The sequence below is a fragment of the Equus caballus genome, chromosome 4, assembly GCF_041296265.1.
Source record: "Equus caballus isolate H_3958 breed thoroughbred chromosome 4, TB-T2T, whole genome shotgun sequence".
Lineage (NCBI taxonomy): Eukaryota > Metazoa > Chordata > Mammalia > Perissodactyla > Equidae > Equus > Equus caballus.
This window is the reverse complement of record NC_091687.1, coordinates 96,549,493-96,573,461: the sequence shown is the minus strand read 5'-3', so window position 1 is coordinate 96,573,461 and position 23,969 is coordinate 96,549,493. Positions and strand designations below refer to the sequence as shown.

The window sequence follows — 23,969 nt, the reverse complement described above, 5'->3', positions numbered from 1 at the left end:
TTTCTTCATCGTTGTATTAAATCTTTAGTTTTCCAGATAGCATATGGTTTAGCTTTGTACATTTTAAAGTTTTATATAAATGGAATCATGTTGTTTATTCTATTGCAACTTGCTGTTTTCTTACATCATTTTATTTTTAAGCCACCATATTGTTTCATGTTTCTGAAATTAATTCATGTTCACTGTTGGATAGTGTTTCTTTTATTAAATATACCACACTTTATTCGTTCTGTTGTCGATGGACATTTGGACAGATGAGAAATGAGCTTTCATACTTTTAAATTATTTGCTAAATCTCAGTAGTGCATTCACAAATTGTGTCCAGTAGAGAGCTGATCCTCACCTGTTCAATTTTGAATTTCAAGAGCTATATTTAGCATTTCCAGGATTTCTAAATAATTTTCTTTTTATATTTGCTTGTTCTTTCATTTTAGCACGTTTGTTTAATAGTTTCTTATTTTTCTTTTTAGTGAAAGTAATGCCTTCATTATCTCTTTGAACATTCTTTAAAAACTTTAAACTCTTTTTCAGTGTTTATATTCTATAAACATAATTTCACCCAGGGTGATCTTGTGTTTTGATTGTTGATTTTCTTGGTGATTTTTCTCGTCATTAGAGTTCTTTGCGAGCCGCCTTCTTTTTGCATGCTCATTTTGGAAGGGAGGTTGTTTTTGTGTTCTTGCCTCTGTGCTCACCCTTCTCTGGGTAGCCTTTTTCTCTTGCTTGTATTTGGCTCTCCAGAGCCCAACCCAGAACTGGTGGTTTCTCTTTTTATATTTGATCATTACAATGTGTTTGAGGCAGAAGGAATTACTCACTAAAGAGTGAGAAGTCACTCTGGACAGTGTGAATTCACTCTAGCTTCCCTTTATAGTGTTTTAAGTGGAGAAAGACTTGCGATTTGCTGAAATGCCTTGACTTCTTCCTGAAGCCAGCTTCCCCTCCCCAAGAGTGTTTCCTAACCCTCCCATTCAATGAGTGAGCCCTAGAGAGAGTATGAATGTGATGTAGCTTATAGCTCTATAATCATATTGAGTTTATGACTGAACAGGCCTCTCAACTGCAAGCTACATTATGGTGCACAGAATATTTCTTTGATATTTAGTTATCTAATGTGGTTGATATACAGTAAATGTCGTAGCACTTTCTGCCTGGTTTATCTTCTTTCTCCCTCCTGCATAGACTGCTCTAGAAAAACTGGAAGGAGAGTTACAGGAAGCCAACCAGAACCACCAGGCTTTGAAGAAAAGCTTCCTAGAACTGACGGAACTCAAGCATCTACTGAAGAAAACCCAGGACTTCTTCGAGGTCGTTATTTGGGGACCATTTATTAAAGGGCCCTTTCCCCCAGAGCCTCAATTTTCCATGTTGAAAACTAGCGGGTTTGGAAATAAATAAATCACTCTGTTTCTGTCCCATGGCTAGGCCGTTGGTGAGGGGGAGAGTATTCTGGGTGGAATGTGGCACTGGATGAACTGAATGCAAGACTGTCGTGGCGCTCATTAAAAAGTATGCATCCACAGTGGCCGGGACAGAAGTGGAAGTCAGAACAAACCACAGTTAGTTTGAGCAGACTTGGGGCTTTCGTAGGAAGAGACTGGAGAAGCTTTTTGATCTGTCAGGGAGCACTCTACTTTTTGAATTCTGTTAAGCATTTGTGGAAAATTAAAGCTTCATTGAAAACAGACAAAACTTTGAGATGTGGAGTGCTTTTAAGGTAGTCTAAAAACATTTAAGTGAAAATAGTGGTTCTTTGACTTTCAGACGGAAACCAATTTAGCTGATGATTTCTTTATTGAAGACACTTCGGGTCTCCTGGAGTTAAGAGCTACACCTGCATACATGACCGGAAAGCTGGGGTTAGTGCAACTCCATGTTCTGACAGTTACTTGTAGATGGGTCCCTGGTCTGTAGCTCAATGCCTGGTGTGTGATAGATTTCCCTGAGTGTTTGAGTGAATGAATGAATGAACACACAAATAGCCCCTGGAATAAAGACTATGTCACATGAATATAGAGCCTGCACACAGTAATAGACCCAATAACCTTTTCGGGTTGGTGGAGTTTGAGGTAGTGTTACCTTCTTGTTAAAGGTGATATTGACATTCTTGAGCCTGAAAAGTGCAACGTTTGCATTGTGGGAAAGATGCGGGATAACTGTTCAGATGGGTTTTCTCAACTGTTCCCTGGCTTTGGAATGAGGCTTATGGGGTATATGTTTTTTCCTTATCTTTGAAATACTGCTTTGATGATCAATAGATTTGGAGCTTGAAGTTTGAGGTATAATTGGAAATGAGTAGTTATGCAATCAAGTTATCGACAAGTAACAGTAATGTGATGCGATTGTGCCTATCGAAATGTGTGGTGATGGGAGGTGGAGCAAAATGGCGGGGTGAGCGAAATGTCTGGTGATTCCAAATGGTGGGATTTCATTGAATGCCCAAGTAAAATTGATGAATTGGTAAAAGTGGTGAGTTTTGGAATTCTAGTTTTTCATTCAGTAGCTACTTGGAGGCCTGTCATTTGAGGCACTGGGCATTAAATTTGAAATTCAAAGAAAAATATGTATTGAAAATATTTGATCAGAAAGTAATACAGGATGAATGTACATTTAAAGCAAGAGATCAATGAAAGCAACCATTTTAAGGTTGATATGAAAAATTTGGGTCAGAAATTATCTAGATACCTGGATGATGGTAAAAGTGGAGATGTATAAAAATCAATGTGTGTGTTTCACTCTTAGTACATTATTTGTAAAAATGCATACTGACCATCATTGAGCATTTTGAACATTTGTTTCTTTTAGCCACAATGCTATAATGAATGGTTATCATATTTTTAAATGCAAATAAGTGAATACATAGTATTGAGATGATTAAGGAAACTTCAATATGTCAAGGAAACATGAGGTCACAAGGGACTTTGGAAAGTCGGGGCTGGGATGCAGAGTGGGCTTGTGACCCCTGCCAGGTAGAGCTGTGTTGTTGCCTCCTGCTCAGGGGGAGGTGGTCCTTCATCTTATGGTTGCACATCTTCACATCCTAACGGGGCCTCTCCCTGCGCCACACTCCACGTGCCTCAGTAATGTCTCCTCTCCTGACTGCCCAGGTTCACGGCCGGCGTGATAAACAGGGAGAGGATGGCTTCCTTTGAGAGGTTGCTGTGGCGCGTTTGCCGAGGAAACATCTACTTGAAGTTCAACGAGATGGACATGGTTCTCGAGGATCCCGTCACAGTGGGTATCTCAGGCTGAAGAACACTTTCTCTTAAATTTCCTGTATCCCTCACCAGAGGGGTTTCATTCTCCCAAACACTGACATTTTACTTCTATGAAGCTAATATATATTTTCTTCCTCCTTTCATTTCTTTTCCTTTTTTTTTTACCTTTGAAAGGTCAATTCAGGGACTGATTCTTTTTAACACCTCATAAATGTTCACTCCTCCAAGAAATTTAGCTATACTAGTTCCTAGAAACTTATCTGCACCAGCGCCACACTGGACAGCAGCTGTGTCTTAATCACAAGGAACTAAGAAGTGATTTGGGTCATTGCGCTCAAGCTTCAGCGTGCACAGGCTCTTGAGAGTGACCTGGGGATCTTGTTAAAAGGCACATTCTGATTCACTGGGTCCGGGGTGGGGCCTGAGATTCTGTATTTTTAACAAACTTGCTGAATGATGCTCTTAGTTAATGGACCACACACTTTGAACAAGGATTTTGAGGGGCTCTTCACTGAGTGCCACACATTTGTTGTTGTTAATTCTGTAGGGTTTTGCTTCCTCCACCCTTCCAGTTAGTATTTAAGTCCACTTTTTAATTCCAAGAAGCTAGGCTTATTTCTAAAAGAGTCATAATCTTTTCTGGAATAGAGGTTTAAAAATTAATTTTAAGTTTTATTTCATGGAAAACGACTTTACAGTTAAATTAAATGCAATTTAAAATAAGAAGGAAGCTTATAAAAGAAAAACACAAACACCCGCCACTTTAACGTCTTTATTTTTATTGTTCCCTTGTGCTGTTTTTCTCTAGTTCTTAGCCATAGGTTGGTATAATTTAATACGGTTGTAGTAATAACATAGAAATCATTTTTTCCACTTTCCCTTCATTTTAAATTTCCCCCTTTGTCACTATTTGTCCTTTATAAATATTATTTTAGAATTTGACATTGAGTCATCACTTTTCATTGTCATGTTTTGACACGTAATAATCATGGCAGTAGAGAGTATTTATAGAGTAGACTTCTGGAAAAAGATGACTTTAGCCTGCTGACATTGAAGATCCACCGTACAGATAATATGAGATCAGAATGAATTCTGGGTTCTGGTGGCTCAAGAGACAGGAGAACCTAGGAGATTCAGAAAGGACTAGGCGGGGACTTCATGGATGAAGAAAGCTTTGGAAATAATGTAAAGCAGGTAGCTCCCCAAATCCTAAAAGACCCCTCCTCTGCTCCAAAGAACAACTCCCAAAGAGACGATTCATTTTGATGTTATTTTCAATTGATGCCTAGTGTTTCCATTGAATTGATGTGACATTTACTGTGTTTGAACACTTTATTTCCATTTTTTTCCAGAATATAGACACTTTGATAAGCATCTTCATGCTTGAGGATTTTTATTTTCTTTTGATTGACTTCCGTGATAGGAATACTAGGAAATAGGATTGCTGGTTTAAAGGGTGTGGGCATTTTCACGGCACCTGATGGTCCTGACAAATGGCTTTTCAGTGGGGTCGTGCCTCGTTCCAATGCCCTGAATAGTATGGAACAAGTGTGTTGGATTTGTTATAACTTTTCCAACAATGGGTTTCATAATTTTACCTTTACCCCTTAGCCCAAACGAAATAAAAGTGAAACAGTGCATTTCTTTGCTTACAGTAAAAGTTAAAACATTTTCGTATATGCTTATGAAGTATATATCCTCCCCTTTTTGTGAATTGTCAGACTTGAACTTTAAAAATACATTTTAATCAGTGTCCTTATGGGCATACAGTGAGTAACCTATGAGTCAAACATTAGACACGGCTTTACCTCTGTTAAATATCAAACACCCACTCACCCCTGAAGGTAGATGTTGTGTGCAGTTAACTGCTGAATTAGGTCAGCTATTTTTATTTTAAGACTTGCAATATCCCGGCTCCCCTCTTCTGGATGTTTCTTTGTTAACACATTTCTTAAGTGTAGGGCTGAGAGCTGAATAGAAGGCCCAGCTGTGGTCCAACGAGTGTATTGAATAGTGGGGTTGTTGCTTTAAGACTGAACTGGCCTCTCTGAGGGCCACCCCCCTGACCCCAGACTGCCTTGGTGGCCTTGCCTTCAACCATAATGAACTGTAAACTTAGATCAACTTGGAGAAGTTAAATTTTCCACTTTTAAATTTATAATTTTTTTAAACCTAAAAACAGGACCTTACATTTCTCTCTATTATATTCTAACCTGAAAGAAAAGTAATTTATTTTTACTTGTTCTGATTTCCAGAAAGAAGAAATTAAAAAGAATATATTCATCATATTTTACCAAGGAGAGCAGCTGAGGCAGAAAATCAAGAAGATCTGTGATGGGTAAGAGAGACTGTTAATGGCTCTTTCCTCAGCGAGCTGGGTCAGGATTAGATAAAGAGATGTGCAGTGCAAAATACACAGGGATGGGGCTTCTTTGAGGTTATTTATTAGGGTTTTAGAGTAACTTTCCCACATTTGACAAGATAGTGTTAAAAATGCAACTGATCTTTTTTTTTTTTGAGGAAGATCAGCCCTGAGCTAACATCTGCTGCCAATCCTCCTCTTTTTGCTGAGGAAGGCTGGCCCTGAGCTAACATCCATGCCCATCTTCCTCTACTTTATACGTGGGACACCTACCACAGCATGGTTTGAGTGGTGCTATGTCTGCACTGGGGATCCAAACCAGCGAACCCCGGGCCACCAAAGCAGAACATGTACACTTAACCGCTGTGCCACCAGGCTGGCCCTGCAACTGATTTTTAATAATAGAGAAGAGGAAAAGAGAGAAGTTGAATGAGCAAAATTTAAAGGTAGATAAAAGTAGTCTTTTGGGGCCAGCCTGGTGGTGCAGCGGTTAAGTTCTCACGTTCCGCTTCTTGGCAGCCCGTGGTTCGCCGGTTTGGATCCCCGGTGCGGACATGGCACTGCTTGGCAAAAAGCCATGCTGTGGTAGGCGTCCTATGTATAAAGTAGAGGAAGATGGGCATGGATGTTAGCTCAGGGCCAGTCTTCCTCAGCAAAAAGAGGGGGATTGGCAGTAGTTAGCTCAGGGCTAATCTTCCTCAAAAAAAAAAGTAGACTTTTTTTGGTGAAGAAAATCGGCCCTGAGCTAACATCTATTGTCAATCTTCCTCTTTTTACTTGAGGAGTATTGTTGCTGAGCTTACATCTGTGCCAGTTTTCCTCTATATGTATGTGGGATGCCACCACAGAATAGTTTGATGAGCGGTGTGTAGGTCTGCACCTGGGATCTGAGCCCATAGACCCTGGGCTGCTGAAGTGGAGGATGTGAACTTAACTACTACACCACCAGGCCGGCCCCAAAAGTAGACAAGTTAACCATTTCAGCTTATTCCTTCTCACACCCTTTATCAGCTGCTAAAGAGTAGGTAAACCTCATGCTAAGTTTCTGATTTTATACAATTGTCTTGTATCCAGCCCCTTAGGAGCTGAAATTACTCAGTAGAGATTAATCATTTCTGCAGGGAAGAAGAGCAAGTCAAGCCGGTAATCTTATATATGAAACAGCTCACAGGTTTCATGGTTTGAATGCAGCTCATTTATATAATAAAACCACAGCTTCAATTCAAATAGTGCGAGTGAGGTGTTGGGAACCCTTCTGACTGGGACTCATTTTGACTGACAAGGAGGCACTTGTTTTGGGAAAAAGTGGCCATCTAACTGAAGTCAGCAAATGATGGCTTAGCAGAAGAGGACGTGCAGAATGCTTTGCAGTAATGACCCATGTGTGTCCTTTGGAATGCATTAAACTCAGGTTTCGAGCCACGGTATACCCCTGCCCAGAGCCTGCGGTGGAGCGCAGAGAGATGCTGGCTGGCGTCAACATGAGGCTGGAAGATTTAATCACCGTGAGTGAGGAGTTCAGGCGCGTGACCTGAGTGGGGGCTGTAGATGGGCTATCTCTGCTATTTCCATTAAGTCCTGTCCCCGGGGACTCTTGCTGGAAGGCTGGCTGGAATGTTCGCTATGCTCTTCTGGCTATTGCTGCAGAAAATTTCCTAACTAGAAAACAGTGTTCAATAAGCTAGAGGTGATGATTCTGCATGTCAGTAATGCTTTGTCTGGACTTAGAATTGACCACAGCCCTAGTCAGCCCCCGGGTGGCCACCCCAGTCTGATAAAAGGAGCCCTTTATTGCCAGCCTAGCCTAGGGCACAGCTATGACACAACTAACTAGCCAATTAAGTTGAACAACCAGTCTGACCAATTCTTTTTCCACTGAATTGCCTAGTTGTTTGAGCCAACCAATTAATTTTGTAAAGGCAATGAATCTCGTTTCACCATGTGAACACACCCCAAATTCATATCCTCTTGTAAAGTCTGTCATCACCCAGAGTAGCACTCAACACTTACATGATTAGAACACTTTCTTCCATCAGCTTTGAAAGTAATCACTCAAAGTAGGTCAGCCTCCATCACATTGAATATTCTAGATCAGTGCTGTCCGATAGAACTTTCTGTGATATAGGAAATGCCATATAATCTGCAAGTCCAGTGTGATAGTCATGAGCCACATGAGACCCTTGAACACTTGACACACGGCTACTGCAACTGAGGAACTGAATTTTTATTTAATTTTAATTAAATTTAAATTTTAGTACCTGCACTTGGCTGCTGTATTGGTCAGCACCGTTCTGGATCCTCAGTGAGTGTGTTTAGAAATTAGGGGAGTGTGTGTGAGTGTTTCAAAGCTCTCAGGCCAACAGACATTTTACCTTCCCAGAAAAATCTGTGTTTAATTTCTTTAATCCTTTCTGTTCCCTCTTGGTCACTTGCCAAGGAGACTGTGTTTCCCTGAAGAAATTACCCTTGGAGTCCTTTTCCCCAAACACTCCATGCTAGATTTTATGGAAACTCCATGAGAAGAATGGAAAAGAAGTTATGCTCAACTTCTGCTTGTGTTGAGTATGACTTGGGCAGCCACGCGTAAAGGTTACTGGAAAGGGTTACTCTGTTGTAACACCAGAACAAAAACTAATTGCATTAAACAAATTCTGTGTGGGCCTAATGGTTCATTCCTTCCTTCCTGCGTTAATTCTCTTGTTTATTGGAGACCACGTGTTTTAAGCATTTGTGTCCTAGGGCTTATAACAAAGGACCACAAAGTTGGGGGCTTAAACCAACAGGAATATATTCTCTCACCGTCTGGAGGCTGGGAGCCTGAAATCAAGGTGTCACAGGGCCATGGGCCCTTGGAAGGCTCTAGGAAAGGATCTCTCCTTGCCTGTTCTGCTATGATCCGAATGTTTGTTTCCTCCCAAATTCATAGGGTGAAAACCTAATGCCCAAGGTGATCGTATTAGGAGGTGGGCCCTTTGGGAGGGCAGAGGGATTAGCGTCCCTATGAAAGAGGCCCCAGGGAGCTTGCTCACCCCTTCCGCCATGTGAGGATAGAATTTGAAGTCTGCAACCTGGAAGAAGGCCCTCACCCAACCACGCTGGCACCCTGATCTCAGACTTTCAGCCTCCAGAACTGTGAGAAATAAATTTCTGTTGTTTATAAGCCACCCAATCTATGATATTTTATTCTAGCAGCCTGAGTAGACGAAGGCATCTTCCTGCCTCTGGCGGTGGTTGGCAATCCTTGGTGTCCTTGGTTTGTAGATGCATCACTCCGCTCTCTGCCTCCATCACATAGGGTGCTCTTCCCTGGGTGCCTCGATGTCCAAATCTCTGATAAGGACACCAGTCAGTAGATTGGGGCCCATCCTACTCCACTATGACCTCATCTTAACTTGATTACACCTGTGAAGACCCTATTTCCAAATAAGATCATATTCACAGTTACCAGAGGTTGGGACTTCAACACATCTGTCTGAGAGACACAATTCAACACGTAACAATAGTACTCTAAGGAATTTAGAAGGAAGACATAGTCTTTGCCTAAGGGTTTTAACCCCTAGTAGGGGAGGTAAACTGCTCATGAGAGTTAAAGGTCGCATGAGAGCTGCGGGCCAGCGGAGGAGCCCAGAGCCACTATGGCTGATGAACCTGCATTTTTCCCACATTGCCCGACATCTCCATAAGTGTGCCTTGTTGTCTTTGTGTTGTGTTTTGCCCAGGTCATAACACAAACAGAGTCTCACCGTCAGCGCCTCCTGCAAGAAGCAGCTGCCAACTGGCACTCCTGGGTCGTCAAAGTGCAGAAGATGAAGGCCGTTTACCATATCCTGAACATGTGCAACATCGACGTCACCCAGCAGTGCGTCATCGCTGAGATCTGGTTCCCGGTGGCGGACACCGGGCGCATCAAGAGGGCCTTAGAGCAAGGCATGGTGAGCGGCAGGTGGAGAGGGGAGGGCACGAGTCACGTCACGCCGTGCAGCCCGCCTTCCGGCACGCGAAGGTTGTCAGCCCCCTAAGGCACATGAGCTTCACAAGCCAAGTTGGTAGGACTGTCTCCTTTGCCTTTGTACCTTCAGTTCTTAACCCAGTGCCAGGGCACGGATCAGAAACTCCTTTTCTTCTCAGGGTTTGACAAATATTCAGCATTTCTTTGCTCTTCAGTGAGCGTGTCTTGAGCACTGATGTGCCACTCACTCTGCTAGTTATGACTGAAGGTACCATCCTTTACCTCATGAAGGTCACGGTCTAGCTGGAAAGACAATAATCAGCTGCCTGTAATCGCAGCCCAATGACTAGATTGCTCGCTGTGTGCCAGCAACTGTGCTAAGCACTTCAGTACCTTATTTAATCCTCACAGCTCCAGCTCTCTTCATTCATCTCTAGATGTGCACCGTGTACCAGGAACTGATCGAGGGCTATGCTGGCAGAACCAGGCCCCACTCTGATAGACTTTCTAGGAAGGGGGGTGGACAGTAAGCATGTCCATAACTATAGGACTTCAGGCAGGGATGTGTGGTGGGCAGAAAGTAAAGCAGGGGATGGTGACAGATGGGGTGAGGAGTGTGGGCTTGTTCTGATCCCCTATTCACCCCATTGGTGAAGGAGAGAACTTCTGCCTCAAATAGTACAAGATGGCCAAACACACGACACCTGACACTGGACAGATGAGCTTGGTGACAGTTTATTAGTCAGGTTCATAGCCCGGGGGAGGAGGACTCCACATGCCGCAGAAGGCCACATCGAGTTTGCACTCAGGACCTATACTTGGGAATAGAATGAACCAGCAGGGCCATGAAAGGCAGGCTTTGAGTGATGAGAGGGCGGAGTGACCCCTGGTTTCCATGGAGGATGTGAGTAGCTTGCTTGAATAATTTTCTGGGGTGGCAGAGAAGTGAAACCCATTAGGTTGAAGACCGCTCCATGTGCACCTGGTCCGGCTGGTAGGAGAACTAGCCGGGTGGGGAGCCCTTCCTGCTGAGTGGGCAGCATATCTGGTGAGAGCAGAGGAGCTCATGGCTTGGCCCTTGGGGCCCTGTGAGACTCAAAGATGTCAAGGCAGCACTCGGAATTTTAGGTTTTACATCACTGTTCTAGGGCTGTTGCTGGAGGAGGCCCCCGGAGCAGGCGGCCTTGGAGCTGACTTCCCTAAATGTCCTGGGAAGCTTCGGGCTGGTGGGAGGAAGAGCTGCCCCACTGACGGGTCTGAAGGTGGACGCTTTGAGGGGGTATTGGACTAGGAGCTAGGAGCTCTCTTTATCCCCTTTGCACAGATGAGGAAATTGAGGCACGGAGAGTAGAAGTAACTTGCCCAGGGGCCTATAGCCAGGACGCAGGATTTGAATGTCCCCACATCATAGTCCAACAATTACCCAAAGGGGGCACTACAAAAGAGCATTTCCCCCAGACTGGGAAGGGCAGGGGCGCTTCCTGGAGGAGGTGCTGTGCGAGCTGAACTGGCAGGGAGGGCAGTGAGCAGGTGAAGAGTGAGGGGAGGAGCGTGTGGGGCAGGACCCCCTGGAGGCCAGGGGCTGGAGAGAGGCAGCTGCAAGTTTAAAGCATGAGAAGGTCAGGGGGAGGCCTGAAGGACTGTGTGGTGGCGTAAGGGGTCTGGTTTTACCCCATGGCACGCCCGTGCCGGAGTGACGTGATCCAGTGTGCATTTTAGAAACACTTCACTGCAGTGCGAAAAAGAGTCTGGGACCATCAGGGAGGGCTTGTCCCAATGTAGGGATGTGAACTGAACGGTGTCATCTTTTAATCATGAAGGGTCAGACTCCTTCAAGGCTGGTTATCATGAGCATCATTTGCCAATAAGCAAAAAGCACTTACTCTGTGCCAGACATTATGTCAGCTGCTGGGGGACATGTTGGAAAAAAGGGAGGCAGCCACAGCCCTTGCCCTCTTAGTCACACACATGAAAAGATGTATAACGATAGAGTAAGGAACTCCTCCACTTGCTGTGTGACCTTGGGGAAGTTGCTTAATCTCTCTGTACCTTAGTTTCCTCATCTGTAAAGTGGCTTGTGATCCCTACCTCTTGGAGTTGTTAGGAGGGTTGATGCACATTCATTTAGCTGGTGCTAAGTCCCACTGAGTGTGTAGGTGGAAAGTTCTGTTGGAGTTTGGAGTGACCAGAAGGTTCCTGGGGAGTGAGCCTGGAGAATGTCAATGCTTGGGTAGGTGGAGAGGGGAGATGGTAGTGTGGAGTAGGCTGATTTCCATGGAGAGGTAGACGGGGAGAAGGTGGGAATGGAGGATGAAGTCAATATTGGAAAGAAATCTTGATTATAAGACTTAAGAGTTGTGATTTCATTCTTCAGAGAATAGGAAGCCTTTGAAGATTTTTGAGTAGGAGGGTAACATGACGAAAGGAGTGCTTTTGGTTCCTTTTGTTTTATTAAGGGATGATGCTATCTGGAGTGTAAGGTAAAAGGAAGGGAAAGAGGCTGGAGGGAGATGGTGAGACTCAGGGCCAGGCTGGAGGCTGTGGGAATGGAAAGAAGAGGGATTTGAAAGGCACAATTGGCAAGATTTGGTGATTGATTGATTGACTCAGGAGAAGGGACAAGTCTGAGGATTCCGAAGTTTCAGGAATCTGGAGAATGGAGACTGCTGCCAAGGCGTGGAGGTCAAGGGAGGCCCTGGCTTTGGGGCAAGTTGATGAGTTCAGTTTTAGGCTCTTGGATTTTGTGGGGTTGCTGAGACGTGAGAGTTGAAAGCCTAATCAGGCGATTTAAAACGAATTGAAATTTGGGAGAGTGTCAGGGCCATTTGGAAGACAGGGATAAATTAGGAAAATGGATGGCTCTTGAGAGACTAAGTGGAGAGAAAGGAAGAGTGGAGAGCCTAGAACTGAGGCATAGCATTTGCAGGAGGAGGAGAATGGAAATTGCCAGAGAAACAGGAGGAACTCTCCTGTCTTAACAGCTCTCCTATAAGATAAATTAGATAAGTACTACGAAAGTATTAACTTTTACAGATGAGATCATGAGTCTCAGAGAGGTCAAGAATTGTCCCACGCTCACCCAGTAAGCGATGGCAGGAACTGGACCGTGATCCACGTGCCAACACCCAGCCCGCGGCTCTCTGCCTTACGTTTTTGTCACATGTTCTTTTTGCAGGAACTAAGTGGCTCCTCCATGGCCCCCATCATGACAGCAGTGCAATCTAAGACAGATCCTCCCACATTTAACAGGACCAATAAATTCACAGCTGGCTTCCAGAACATTGTAGACGCTTATGGCGTAGGCAGTTACCGGGAAATAAACCCAGGTAAAGGGGCTGATGTTTTGCACAACTGGGCAGCTCAAAAGTGAGAATTGGGTAAGCTTTACCCCTGAGGTGACCTATGAGGTGGACTGCTTAAAACTGGGACATTCCTAACGTCTTATTTGGTTTCCTAATGCCTTGCATTGTCTTCTGTAAACCATGAATAGTGATTTCACAAATTGTGAAAGATTGGTTCTTTGTCAAGATTTCACCTGCTTCTTTAAACCACAGCGTCATCAGGCAGCTGAATTCAGTTCTTATTTCCTTACCAGTTCAGTGGAGGTCATCCCTAGGCATATTCGCAGTCCCGTAGTTACTGTGTGGGAGAGATGGGGGCACGCAGAACTTGGAGTCAGAAGACTGGATTCTTAGTGCCCCAAGCTGTGTAATCTTGGTAGCCTGGTTTGTGAAATAGAGGGGTAGACCAGATGCCCTTTCGCCAAGCAGTTCATAGTGCTGTTCTTCTCTAGCTTGAGTCCCAATATAACTTGTGACCTGTAAGACAGGGGCCCCGTAGGTTGAGGGTCCTGTGAGTAAATGCTGGAAGTGTGTGATGCATGTGAATGGAGGGGAAACAGACGAATGATGGTGTTGGAAAGAGTATAGAAAGAACTTAGAGATAGAAAATTGGTTTTAAATCCCATTAAATTTTGCAATCTTGAGCAAGTCACTTAACTGCTCTAAAACTCAGCTCATCTGTAAAGTGGGGAATAATAATGCTAACTCGTTGGTGAGTTAATGTGTGTGGGAGTAAGCAAGTGTTGGGGGTGGGGCTGGTGAGGGAAGATAGACTCAGAAAGACACAGGGGAACCTGCACGTGGATCATGGGGTGTGATAGAGAATCTTTGGTGGGGGGCTCAGAGGATGTTGGGAGGACTCAGACTGTTGGGGTCTCACCTCCACAGCTCCCTATACCATCATCACTTTCCCCTTCCTGTTCGCTGTGATGTTTGGAGACTGTGGTCACGGAATTGTGATGCTACTGGCAGCCCTCTGGATGGTCCTTAATGAAAGGTACTTGCTCTCCCAGAAGACAAACAATGAGGTGAGTGTCCTGCAAGTGTCTCGCCTTATTTCCTTGAGGTTATAAGTAGAATATTAAAAGTGCATATATTGTTTTCACCATAGAAATAACATGTTTTTATGAAAAGTAAGGGAAAGACAGTATATATTCATTGCAAAAACTGGGAAAATGCAACAATCTAACTACCTAGAGAAAAATCACAATTAATGTTTCTGTGTATCTTTCCAATTTTTTCTGTACTTAAACACAGATGTATAATTTTCAAAAATTGGGACCAAATACTGCATATTAATTTGTAGCCTCCTTTTTTTCTCTTAAAAATATCACAAATATTTTTTCATGGCAGAGCTGTTCTCCTATGATCAGCTCACAATGAGCATTCTTATAAAACACTGAGAAATCCTGAATATTGTGTCTTCATTTTTACACTGGAAGTTTCCACACCTTCTGTGAGGTCCCTTCAGAGAGTGTTGTGAAGATTGGGACAACTCAAGAGCCTGCAATGTTTCAAAGTTAATCAGTTAACATCACTTTATGTCTATCGTGATACATTTTACAAAGTGGAAACGTGCTTTTAGCTGTGATCTGACTTTTTTGTGTGTGTGTGAGGAAGACTGGCCCTGAGCTGACATCTGTTGCCAATCTTCCTCTTTTTGCTTAAGGAAGATTCACCCTGAGCTAACATCTGTGCCAGTCTTCCTCTACTTTGTATGTGGGATGCTGCCACAACATGGCTTGATGAGCGGTGTGTAGGTCTGCGCCTGGGATCTGAACCTGTGAATCCCGGGCCTCTGAAGCAGAGCACCCAAACTTAACCGCTACACCATCAGGCTAGCCCCTGTGTTCTGAAGTTTAAGAATATATGTAATCTTTAATTACAAGTTGACCTAACTAGAGCTAGTTCCATGATGTCATAGTGAGTTAACCATAAGCAAGGTTAGTCAACCTTTGACTTATGACCAATATAGTTTTTCCACAACAAGCATTTTAACAGATGTGGTTTCCTATAATAAATATTTGAAGTCTCCTAGTTACACTTGAGCAGTTCTAAGAGTGATTGGTTTACATGGTCCAGTATTACCAGAAAGCACTTTCCCTTCTTAGTGGATGTGCTTAGACAGAGACTCAGTTTTATCATGAAGACCCACAATGAGTACGGATGATGTGCCATAAGATTTAGCAGCCATATGAGGCTAGCTCAATGCTTCTCTCCCAGAAACACTTGCGACAACAGCAACTCACTTTCAAGTCTCTTCCTTTACAGGTGAAGCCTCAGCTTCTGCTTCAGTTACAATTTCTAACCGAGGCTGAATTAAAGAATGTGAGGCTCTGTGGTTTTCCACAATAACAACTCCCAGTCTAGAACTTTTCTGATTCACCTGTGTAAGCTTGGGAAAATGTTGGGTGTGCTCTTTCTATTTGTACTGCTTTCAGGTCTGCCTGGTCCTGCGGCCCCTCTGTTAGGGCCTGTGCGCCTTGCTGTGGCTAATCTAGTGGTGCTGGAGACGTCCTCTAACACACTTTCCCCCAGGGTCTGGCTCAGAGCCCTCTGACAATTGTCCTCTCTGTCTCCCTGAGGCCAGATTTGGAACACCTTCTTCAACGGGCGCTATCTGATCCTCCTTATGGGTGTTTTCTCCATCTACACGGGCCTGATTTACAACGACTGCTTCTCCAAGTCTTTCAACATCTTTGGTTCTTCTTGGAGTGTCCGACCCATGTTCAGAAATGGCACCTGGAAGTAAGTTTACAGGCAGAGATAGGTCACTCGCTGGCCATCCAGGTGGTCTCAGTGACAGTTTTCATGGCCAGGGGAGTCTACGCCTGGCTCTGCTCAGAGGTGCACCCACAAATTCAACAGGTAATTCTGTTTTATCTGCTGAGTGCAAGTCCATGTGCCACTTCCTCAGTAACTGTGCTGGTAACTGTAATGCATGAAAATCATTTTTAAAACTTCAGCTCAACTGAGCGTATCTCATGGAGTGCGTACTATGTGCCAGGCACTATTGGGAACCCAAGTGCTAGAGCGGGCGTAAACTGGCCCTCATAGCGGCAGTCATGGGAGCGAGGCTTCCTGGAGAAGAAGGTGGAGTTTGAAACATACCTGGCCCTGCAGGGAACTAGACATAGAGTGAAATCGTGCATCCTTAGGACAGAAGCTTTGCTTTAAGAAAGGCCGATGTGGGCATTGAACTATATAAATGATTGGTTTCCAGTCTTCAAGACCCCAGACTCTCCAGAAGGGCATTTTCTTTGACTGTTCAGAGCGCTTTGATTCAATGTCAAAAGCAAAGGAGGAGACGGTTAATTTTGCAATGCTGGCACCCTGGATTTTTCTCGTGGGCAATGGAGTGAGGAGGGCAGGGGGTGGTGCGGGATAGCTGGTGGGGCGATGTGTTGGCTACAGGAAAGAAAGACCTGGAAGCTCTCTACATCCCCACAAACCACATCTCCCATAGGCACTCCACAATTATTTTATGCAGTTAATCAGACAAACAGTCATCAGAATGGAAACACAGTTCTTAGGGAATGGAGACTTTTTTCTTTTTTAAACATTTTATTTTTCCTTTTTTCTCCCCAAACCCCCCAGTACATAGTTGTATATTTTAGTTATGGGTCCTTCTAGTTGTGCCATGTGGGATGCCGCCTCAGTATGGCCTGATGAGCAGTGCCATGTCCGCGCCCAGGATCTGAACTGGCAAAACCCTGGGCTGCCGAAGCGGAGTGCGCGAACCCAACCACTTGGCCATGGGGCCGGCCCCAGGATTGGAGACTTTTGTGGGGAGGGAGAAAGACTTTCAAGTTTGAGAGGTAGCCAGTCTGAAGAATTGGGGGAGAAGAGCAGGGCCCTGGAGGGTGGGGGACTCTGAGGGAAACAGTAGAAATTGTGACCACCTTGTGGTCTCTGGGGGACCTCTGGCTCCGGGGACACACACCTGAGATAACCATGGTAGTTTCAGGGCTAAGTGACGAAGCCTAAAAGTCACAGGTGATGTTTCCGCACGTCTGTCTGCTCAGTTTCTTCAGGTTGGCTTAAGGTTTCTCTCTCATTCTGGAACTTCCAGTTGAGAGTATGACAGGAGGGGACTGAAGGAAAGTGAAGGCAGAGATGTGTGAACGTGTTCCCATCACATCTCACTTCCCGTCTGCTCTCTCCCAAGCATGGTGGGACGCTAAGCTTTCTGTTTAAGGTACTTCAAGAGTTTTGCCTGCTCACCAAAATCTGCACTAAACACCGCTGGAGGGGGCTGAGAATAAACCATCAATCTCATCCAAGGATTTTTCAGTCAGAAAAGACCCACTCCAGGGTGCCTTATGACTTGGCACTTTCCCAAGTGCGTTTTAAGGGCCTGATGTTCATTGAAGACGCGGGTGGGCTCTGGGGGCCTGTGGTAGCGTGGGGGGCATGTCGTGGAGGTCCAATGCATTCCCTTTTAGTTTCCCTGCTGGGTTCAAGTTCCCTGTGGTAGAGAACAGGAATGTTGAACAATAAATAAGTAAATAAAAATGAAGAATAAAACATTTTCCAGAATTACGGATGGCTATATCTACGGTTTTTTTGGTTTTGATTGTTTTTGCTTTGCAACTGGTGTTCTAAAGACGTGCCTAGGAGAACAAGACATTCACAGATTTAAAGACAAATTACTTAATTTTGCTCTTCAGATTTAAACTCATAAGCATAGCTATGGACTTTTAAAACATGTGTTAAATCAGCATAGTTTTCACCAAGCTACCAACGCGAAATTTCATTTACCCTGGGGTGTGACTGGGAAAGGTCCAAGACAACTGGCTTATTGTCACTTTGCAAACGCAGGTCAGGATGTTGTTCTTTTACGCACATGCAAATTCCCCCTGTCCCATTCAAGGCTCTTTGAGGCCAAGCCCAGTCTGAGAGATGCTCAGCCACCTGCCCAGGCATCGATAGTGTGGAGCCGAACCTCATTAGCAGCGAGGCTAGAGAAGATGGCAGTCATCCATCGGAACAGCAAGGGACACAGCAAGCTGATTTTGGTCACCAGTCACCTGCTAGGTCTTGGGCTTGCTTTCTCTGACAATCAACTAGGGTCACTGTCATAGTGTCCTTCAGCCAAAGACCACCAGAAACATGCCTGTTGTCACCCAAATTGGGTTTGTTGACTCAATGAGGGAGATGGCGCACCATTGTGGAATGTGGGCATCTCAGGAAGAGGATGTTTGAGAGGGCTTATAGGAGTTGGCCTCTGTGAGGATGAGGGGGTGCTTGGTTGCTTTTGTAGTTTAGACAATGTTTTTATTTTTGCCTGTGTTCAGATATGATTGTTGAATGGTCTTGTTTTGTCTTGATCCTTCTTGGTCACAGGGTGGCCTCGTCTGATGTTGGCATCCTGTGAAGTTGTTTATGTTCAGCAGCAGATGCTGGCGTAGCTCTAGGTACCAGGCCTGTTCCCTCCCATCAAGGGCAGCTTTGTTCTTTGTCGACATACAAACCCCTCTCTGCTATTTAAATCCAGCCATTTGCACTGAAGCGTGTAGTTAGGACAGGATCTATGTCTGCGATGGCCAGTCAGGGCCGGCTGTTTCCACCGTACACTGAGGGCCTGGTCAGCATGATTGCCCTTCCTCAGTTCCCTGGATAGCCCCTCGCTCCTCAGCTGCAGGAGGGAGGGAGTGTATTTCTAGGAAGCCCATCAAAGTTGCCAGCACTCTGTTCCTCATCGTTTCAAATACTCATTCTTAAGCCCCTCCATAGATGTTGCTCTGCAAAAAAAAAATTAAAAAAAAAAAATTAAACCTTAATATTCTTATTCCCTAAGGGCTTGCAGAGACTATCCACTGACACTTGTGCTTCTGGGCAAAAATGGGACACAGATTTAAAGACATTCAATGGGCCACAACTGTTGAGGGCTTTCACAGAGATGAGGTCCCACAGGTGAAAGCCCATTCACTCCTCCAGGATCAGCCCACATGCTCCGGGGGGGATTTTCCAGGCTGGTCCCTGGGCTGGGATTTATTTCCTACATGCTCCTCCATCCCTGCCCTGACTTCTTTCCTAATGTAGGGTAACTGTTTTTCTTCACCACTCCCCATCAGGTGGAGAGCCCTTTGGAAACTCAGACTGTGAGCTCCTAGGGGCCATGTGGTAATTTCTGTAGCCTCAGCACCGGGACTATACGTGGCACATAGTAGGTATTCCCGACCCGGTCGTAGAATAATTGAAGGAGCCAAATTGATGGGTTGCACCAACAGTTAGGCTTTGATTCCTTGCCAGTTCATGACTGATGGATGGCGTGTCATTTTCCTACCTCTGGTTGATCATTGGTTTTGCTTTTGTTTCCTTTCTCCCCCTGTAGTAGACAAGTAATGGAAACAAACCCAGTTTTACAGCTGGACCCGGCCATTCCAGGAGTGTACTCTGGAAATCCATATCCATTTGGGATTGATCCGGTAATAATGTCTTCTTGGGTTAAATATTTATTATGTAAAATGTTTTGCTGAGGAGATCTCCTGGTAGAGGGGAAGAAAGTGCCAGAACCTGTCAAATCAACAAACCGATGTTGAGATACAATAACGTGTACTTGAGGTTTTTGTGATACACTGTGCTGGACTCAAGTAAATGTCCTGCCTGCCCCCTTCAGCCAGCCCACGGCGCCCTCAAACATCTGCCTCTTCCTGGCAGGTATCCCCTGCTGGTTCATGATTGCTTCTTTAAAAAGCCCTCAGTTGCCTGGAAAGTATGCATATTAGATTAGCTATTTAGCATCTTAATCAAGTTCTCTGTTTTGCCATTCTCTTCCAGTTAACATCTCCCATTTTTCCTAGAAAAGTATGGGTTTGCTTTTATTTTTGCTTTATTTTACTTCATAAAATTGATGCAAGTGAAAAAACATGGTATATGTTAACTTTTGTTTGTTTGTTGTATTTATCTCATTGGATTTGAGCCAGGCGAAACAAAAGTGCTTCCTCACACAGCCTTTAGATTTAAAGGGTTTTCCAGAAGACTCGCATGCCTCTTTGTGTAAAACCGTGCACACCTATGGCCCAGCGCATATTGCCACCAGGTGGCGGCCCTGTGCTCCAAATGAGCGCGAGGGTATAGACCTGAACTTGGCAAATGCTATCCATGTGTTTCTTTTAAGCTGTTTTTGTGGGAGAGAACCTGAGACTTCAGTTTTAATTGCTGACAGTTGAGAGTAAACAGTACTGGTCCTAAAATTGCACTCTCCTATCTTGCAGGTCATCTGTTCCTCCGTTTTCCCGGGTCCTCCCACTGTCTGCCCACCTCCCCTCCCTTACAAAAACAGACAGGAGCAGCCAGCATTTGTTTATACTTGCCACCCAGGCGCACTTGCATTCTAAGTTTTATCAAAAGAGGTAAAGTCTTTGAAAGCTTGTTTGTAAGCTGCAAAGTGCTAAAAACAAATGCAAGGTGTTATTTTTGTAGACTGGACGTCTTTATCCTTGATCCAAGGAGTTTTATGAACGACAAGCAGGCAAGGAGGCGTCCAGAGGGGGCTGATTTTTGGGTCTGGTTGACCTTACCTTGCTTTGAATCTCATTACTTCTACTGTCCTCTCTCTTCCCTTCACGGCCACGTCTAATTCATCAGCAGATCCTGTCTGCCTGGTTCTGCTCCTCCCAGACAAAGCATAGTGCATTTCACATTTCAGACTGAGTGGTCCAGAGTTTCCGCTCTGCATGCAATTTTGCCATCTGCTCACTAGTTAGAAAAGAAAGGAAAAATGTGAGGGTGAAAGAGAAGATGGGATGTCAAACATAATAAATTTTTTTCCTAGTACCATTTAGATTTTTGAAAATTTCTGGTCTTTTTATTATAAAGTAATATATATGATTAAAAATCCATATAATACAAAATATTATAAAAAATGAAAAGAGTTGTCCACCTTACCTTTCCTGTTCCTACAATTCCATTCCCCAGAGATAACCTTTGTAACAGAACACTTCTGTGCCTATATAAGCACTTATATATATTAATAAATGTATAATATGTATTATATATATTACATTTTACCTAATGTAAATTTCTACAGTTGCATTTATTGACTGTGTGCAGTGTCTATTTGTGAATCAAATCACAAAATATTTGGCTATCAGAGCTGAGAGATCTTTCTAAAGGTGTTTGTAAATATTTTATAATAAATGAAACATAACACAGTGGTTAAAAGTCCACACTTAGGAATCAGACAACCTATGTTTAAATCTTGGCTTTTCTCTTTCCTTGCTGTGTGATTTTGAGCAAGTTAACATCTCTGTGTCTCTGTTTCCTCATCTGTAAAATGGGTATAATATCAGCCCTAACTCACGGGGTTGCTCAGGAGAGTAAATGATTTTTACATGTAGAACACCCAGGACAGAGTCTTGTCCATAGACAGGTAAATACTCTGTTTGCTATTATATTCTTTCTTCTTAGGTGTGTAAATAATCGCCCTGAGATTAAAAGAAATTTCCTTATCTGTAAGATGGGAATACTTACGTCTATCTCAGAGGACTTTTGTTAGAATTAAACGAGGTAAATACATTTAAAGAGCTTAGTATGTGGCTCGTACTTCACCATGAATGTTTTGGTTTCTCACATTTGGCTGGGTCTGAAGTGTGCTGGTAACCCTGCCCTCACCATGTCAAATGATCCTATGGGGATTGGCCAACCAGGTGGGCAAAGGGAAAAGCAGAGGGTGGAGGGCGAGCCTGGTGCAGCTCAGATGCCAAGGCAGATGGGGAGGGGAATGGAGGCGCCTCCAACGTCTGTGCACCTGTCACGGGAGTCCCTTCCCCCGCCTTCCCAGCAGCCCTCTTAGTGATTGTCCAGCTGCCAGCCGCTGAGGACGTTGTAAAGAAAGAATCAGTGAGATGTGGTTCTTGCCCATGTGCGCATGGGGGAGGGGGCAAGGTGACTGTACATTGAGGCTGCACTTAGGGCAGTTGACCCCTTAACAGAAGCAAAGAAGTTTGGAGGAGGAAGTCATTTTAGGAGGGAAGATGAGAAGACCCTGGTGGCTTTTTTACCTTCGAGATGCACCATAACAAACCCCCAAGATGTGTTTAGCCGGCAGTTTGGGATGTGCTTAGTTTAGTAGGGTCGGGAGAGGAGCACACCAATCATTTGCATGGGGTAGGAGTGGAGACCCCTCTCCCAGGGGTGTTTGAGATTTCTGTGGGGAAGAAGGACATTAGTGACTGGGGTCGTTAACCAGGGAGAGACCCTGACCAGCCTCCTAACCTGAGTGCTTTTTCTGTGTATGTGTCTCCTTTGGGGCAGGCAAGCACAGCTTCCCTCACTTTGCAAGCCTGGCAGCTCTGTTTAAAACAGAGCCTGTGTAGAAGGCAAGGACTACGTCTTAGGCACAGTGCTAATAAGTATTGGCCACAGGAGTGGCTTCTTGAGAAGGACCTGGGAAAAGCTTTGTAATGTGAAGTGCTATAGAAATTCAGAGTAAAAGGTGGCATTATTAAGAAGGGATTGGATAAATTCATGGGACAGAGGTCTACGCTTTTACTAAGGGAATGAGGCAAATTTGAGATCTCCAGAATGTTTCAGAATTTTTTTTCATTTAGAACAAGGGAAAAATCATGTAGATTTTTCTCCCGTCTCCTTCCAGCCACTTGATATTTTACTAATGACACTAATGATTCTGACACGTCTGTCCTTAGAGTTGCTTTTATAAAGGGCTTGGTCCTTTTCCTTTTCTGATTCTAAAATGCGTGCATTGAACTGGACTGAAATTGGAAAAAGTGGTTCCCAGAGTGAATTCCTTAAAGGAAATCGTGCCAGAGCCCCCAACTCCAGCAGAACTTCCAGACTCTGATCTCATGTATTTCTTGTCACGTTTCCCACCCAGATTTGGAACGTGGCTTCAAACAAACTAACGTTCCTGAACTCCTATAAAATGAAGATGTCGGTCATCCTGGGAATCGTCCAGATGGTTTTTGGCGTTATTCTCAGCCTCTTCAATCACATGTAAGTTGCGTGATTAACTTTCTGCCTGTGGTCTGACCACATCGGTGATGAGCAGTGACAAAGCCGCCAGTCGGGCCCTGCGTCCCTTTGAGTGAGGGCTTTCCTCCCATGGGGAGTGCCCTCCTGCATCTCTTGGCTTGAGCCAGGCCAAGCTGGTTTGCCAGAAATGGCACCTATGTTTCTCCTCAGCTGAGTCTCTTAAAGGTGAGTGAACCTTTCACCTCAGAGATATTTGAGGGTCAGAAAGAGACTGGCGAGCCCACGCGCCTTCTGTCCCCCACCATGAAAGGCCTCCGTCGGCGCTGTATCCAGGCTTAGCTTCCGTCAGTGGACACAGGGGGATGTAAATGCCTTTCAACCAAAGTGCCCTCAGATTCTGAATTCCATTTGGTGTAATTTCCTCCTCTTCGCAGCAGCCTCTCTCACTTCTTTGGCTGTTAATGCTGTCCTGTCTGTTCCTTTCCTTCTATCAAGATCTGTCTCTGGAAAGCTTCTCAAACTTATTTATGCTAAATGTATAAACGTTTGAAAACAGTTTCAAATGTGCCTATTCAGAGGCACCTTGTGTGGACACGCAGCTTGTGTGTGTAGCTGAAGCCCCATCTGCTGTGTAGTTTAGAACTGAGGGCGGCAGGGCACCAAAGAAATGATAAAGGGTTTGGAATCAGAAGTTTAAGCACTGGTTCCAACTCTTAATAGCTGTGTGATCGTAGACATGTTGCTTAAGTCTCTGAGAGTGTTTCTTCTTTAGAGTGGGAATATAGTGGTCAGAATGGGTTAAGCTATTGTGTAGTAACCAACAACCCCCAAATCTCAGTGGCTCAAGATTGTGACATATGTCCATCATGGGCCCACCGGGGGGTTCCGCTACCACCATCCTCACACTGGGGCCTGGGCCGATGGGCAGCCACTCTCTGGAACACTGCCAGTTGCCATGGCAGAAGGAGAGTGGTCAAGTACACATTGGATCAAGCTTCCGCCCAAGTGACACTTGTCACTTCCATTCCCATTTCGTTGGCCAGAACCAGTCACCCGGTGACCCCTGAGCTGAGAGTCCATAGAAGCACGATTCTACTTGAAAAATCAGAACTATGAGTAAACTAATGACAAGCAGCTTAGCACCACGGCCTGCCTGAAAG

General features: G+C 44.5%; 1 protein-coding gene across 3 annotated transcripts in view; it reads left to right on the top strand.

Annotated features, from left to right (window-relative positions):
* The window catches only part of ATP6V0A4 (ATPase H+ transporting V0 subunit a4), a 72,811-nt gene that overhangs the window by 31,245 nt on the left and 17,597 nt on the right, over positions 1–23,969 (top strand). For all 3 annotated transcript variants that reach the window (XM_070265919.1, XM_070265920.1, XM_070265918.1), the window contains 11 exons: positions 1,183–1,308; positions 1,765–1,859; positions 3,108–3,234; positions 5,474–5,556; positions 6,992–7,085; positions 9,300–9,512; positions 12,705–12,855; positions 13,759–13,898; positions 15,461–15,618; positions 19,208–19,301; positions 22,712–22,830. In XM_070265919.1, coding sequence (XP_070122020.1) covers positions 1,183–1,308; positions 1,765–1,859; positions 3,108–3,234; positions 5,474–5,556; positions 6,992–7,085; positions 9,300–9,512; positions 12,705–12,855; positions 13,759–13,898; positions 15,461–15,618; positions 19,208–19,301; positions 22,712–22,830 — 1,400 coding nt within the window. The remainder of the gene's footprint in view (positions 1–1,182; positions 1,309–1,764; positions 1,860–3,107; positions 3,235–5,473; positions 5,557–6,991; positions 7,086–9,299; positions 9,513–12,704; positions 12,856–13,758; positions 13,899–15,460; positions 15,619–19,207; positions 19,302–22,711; positions 22,831–23,969) is intronic.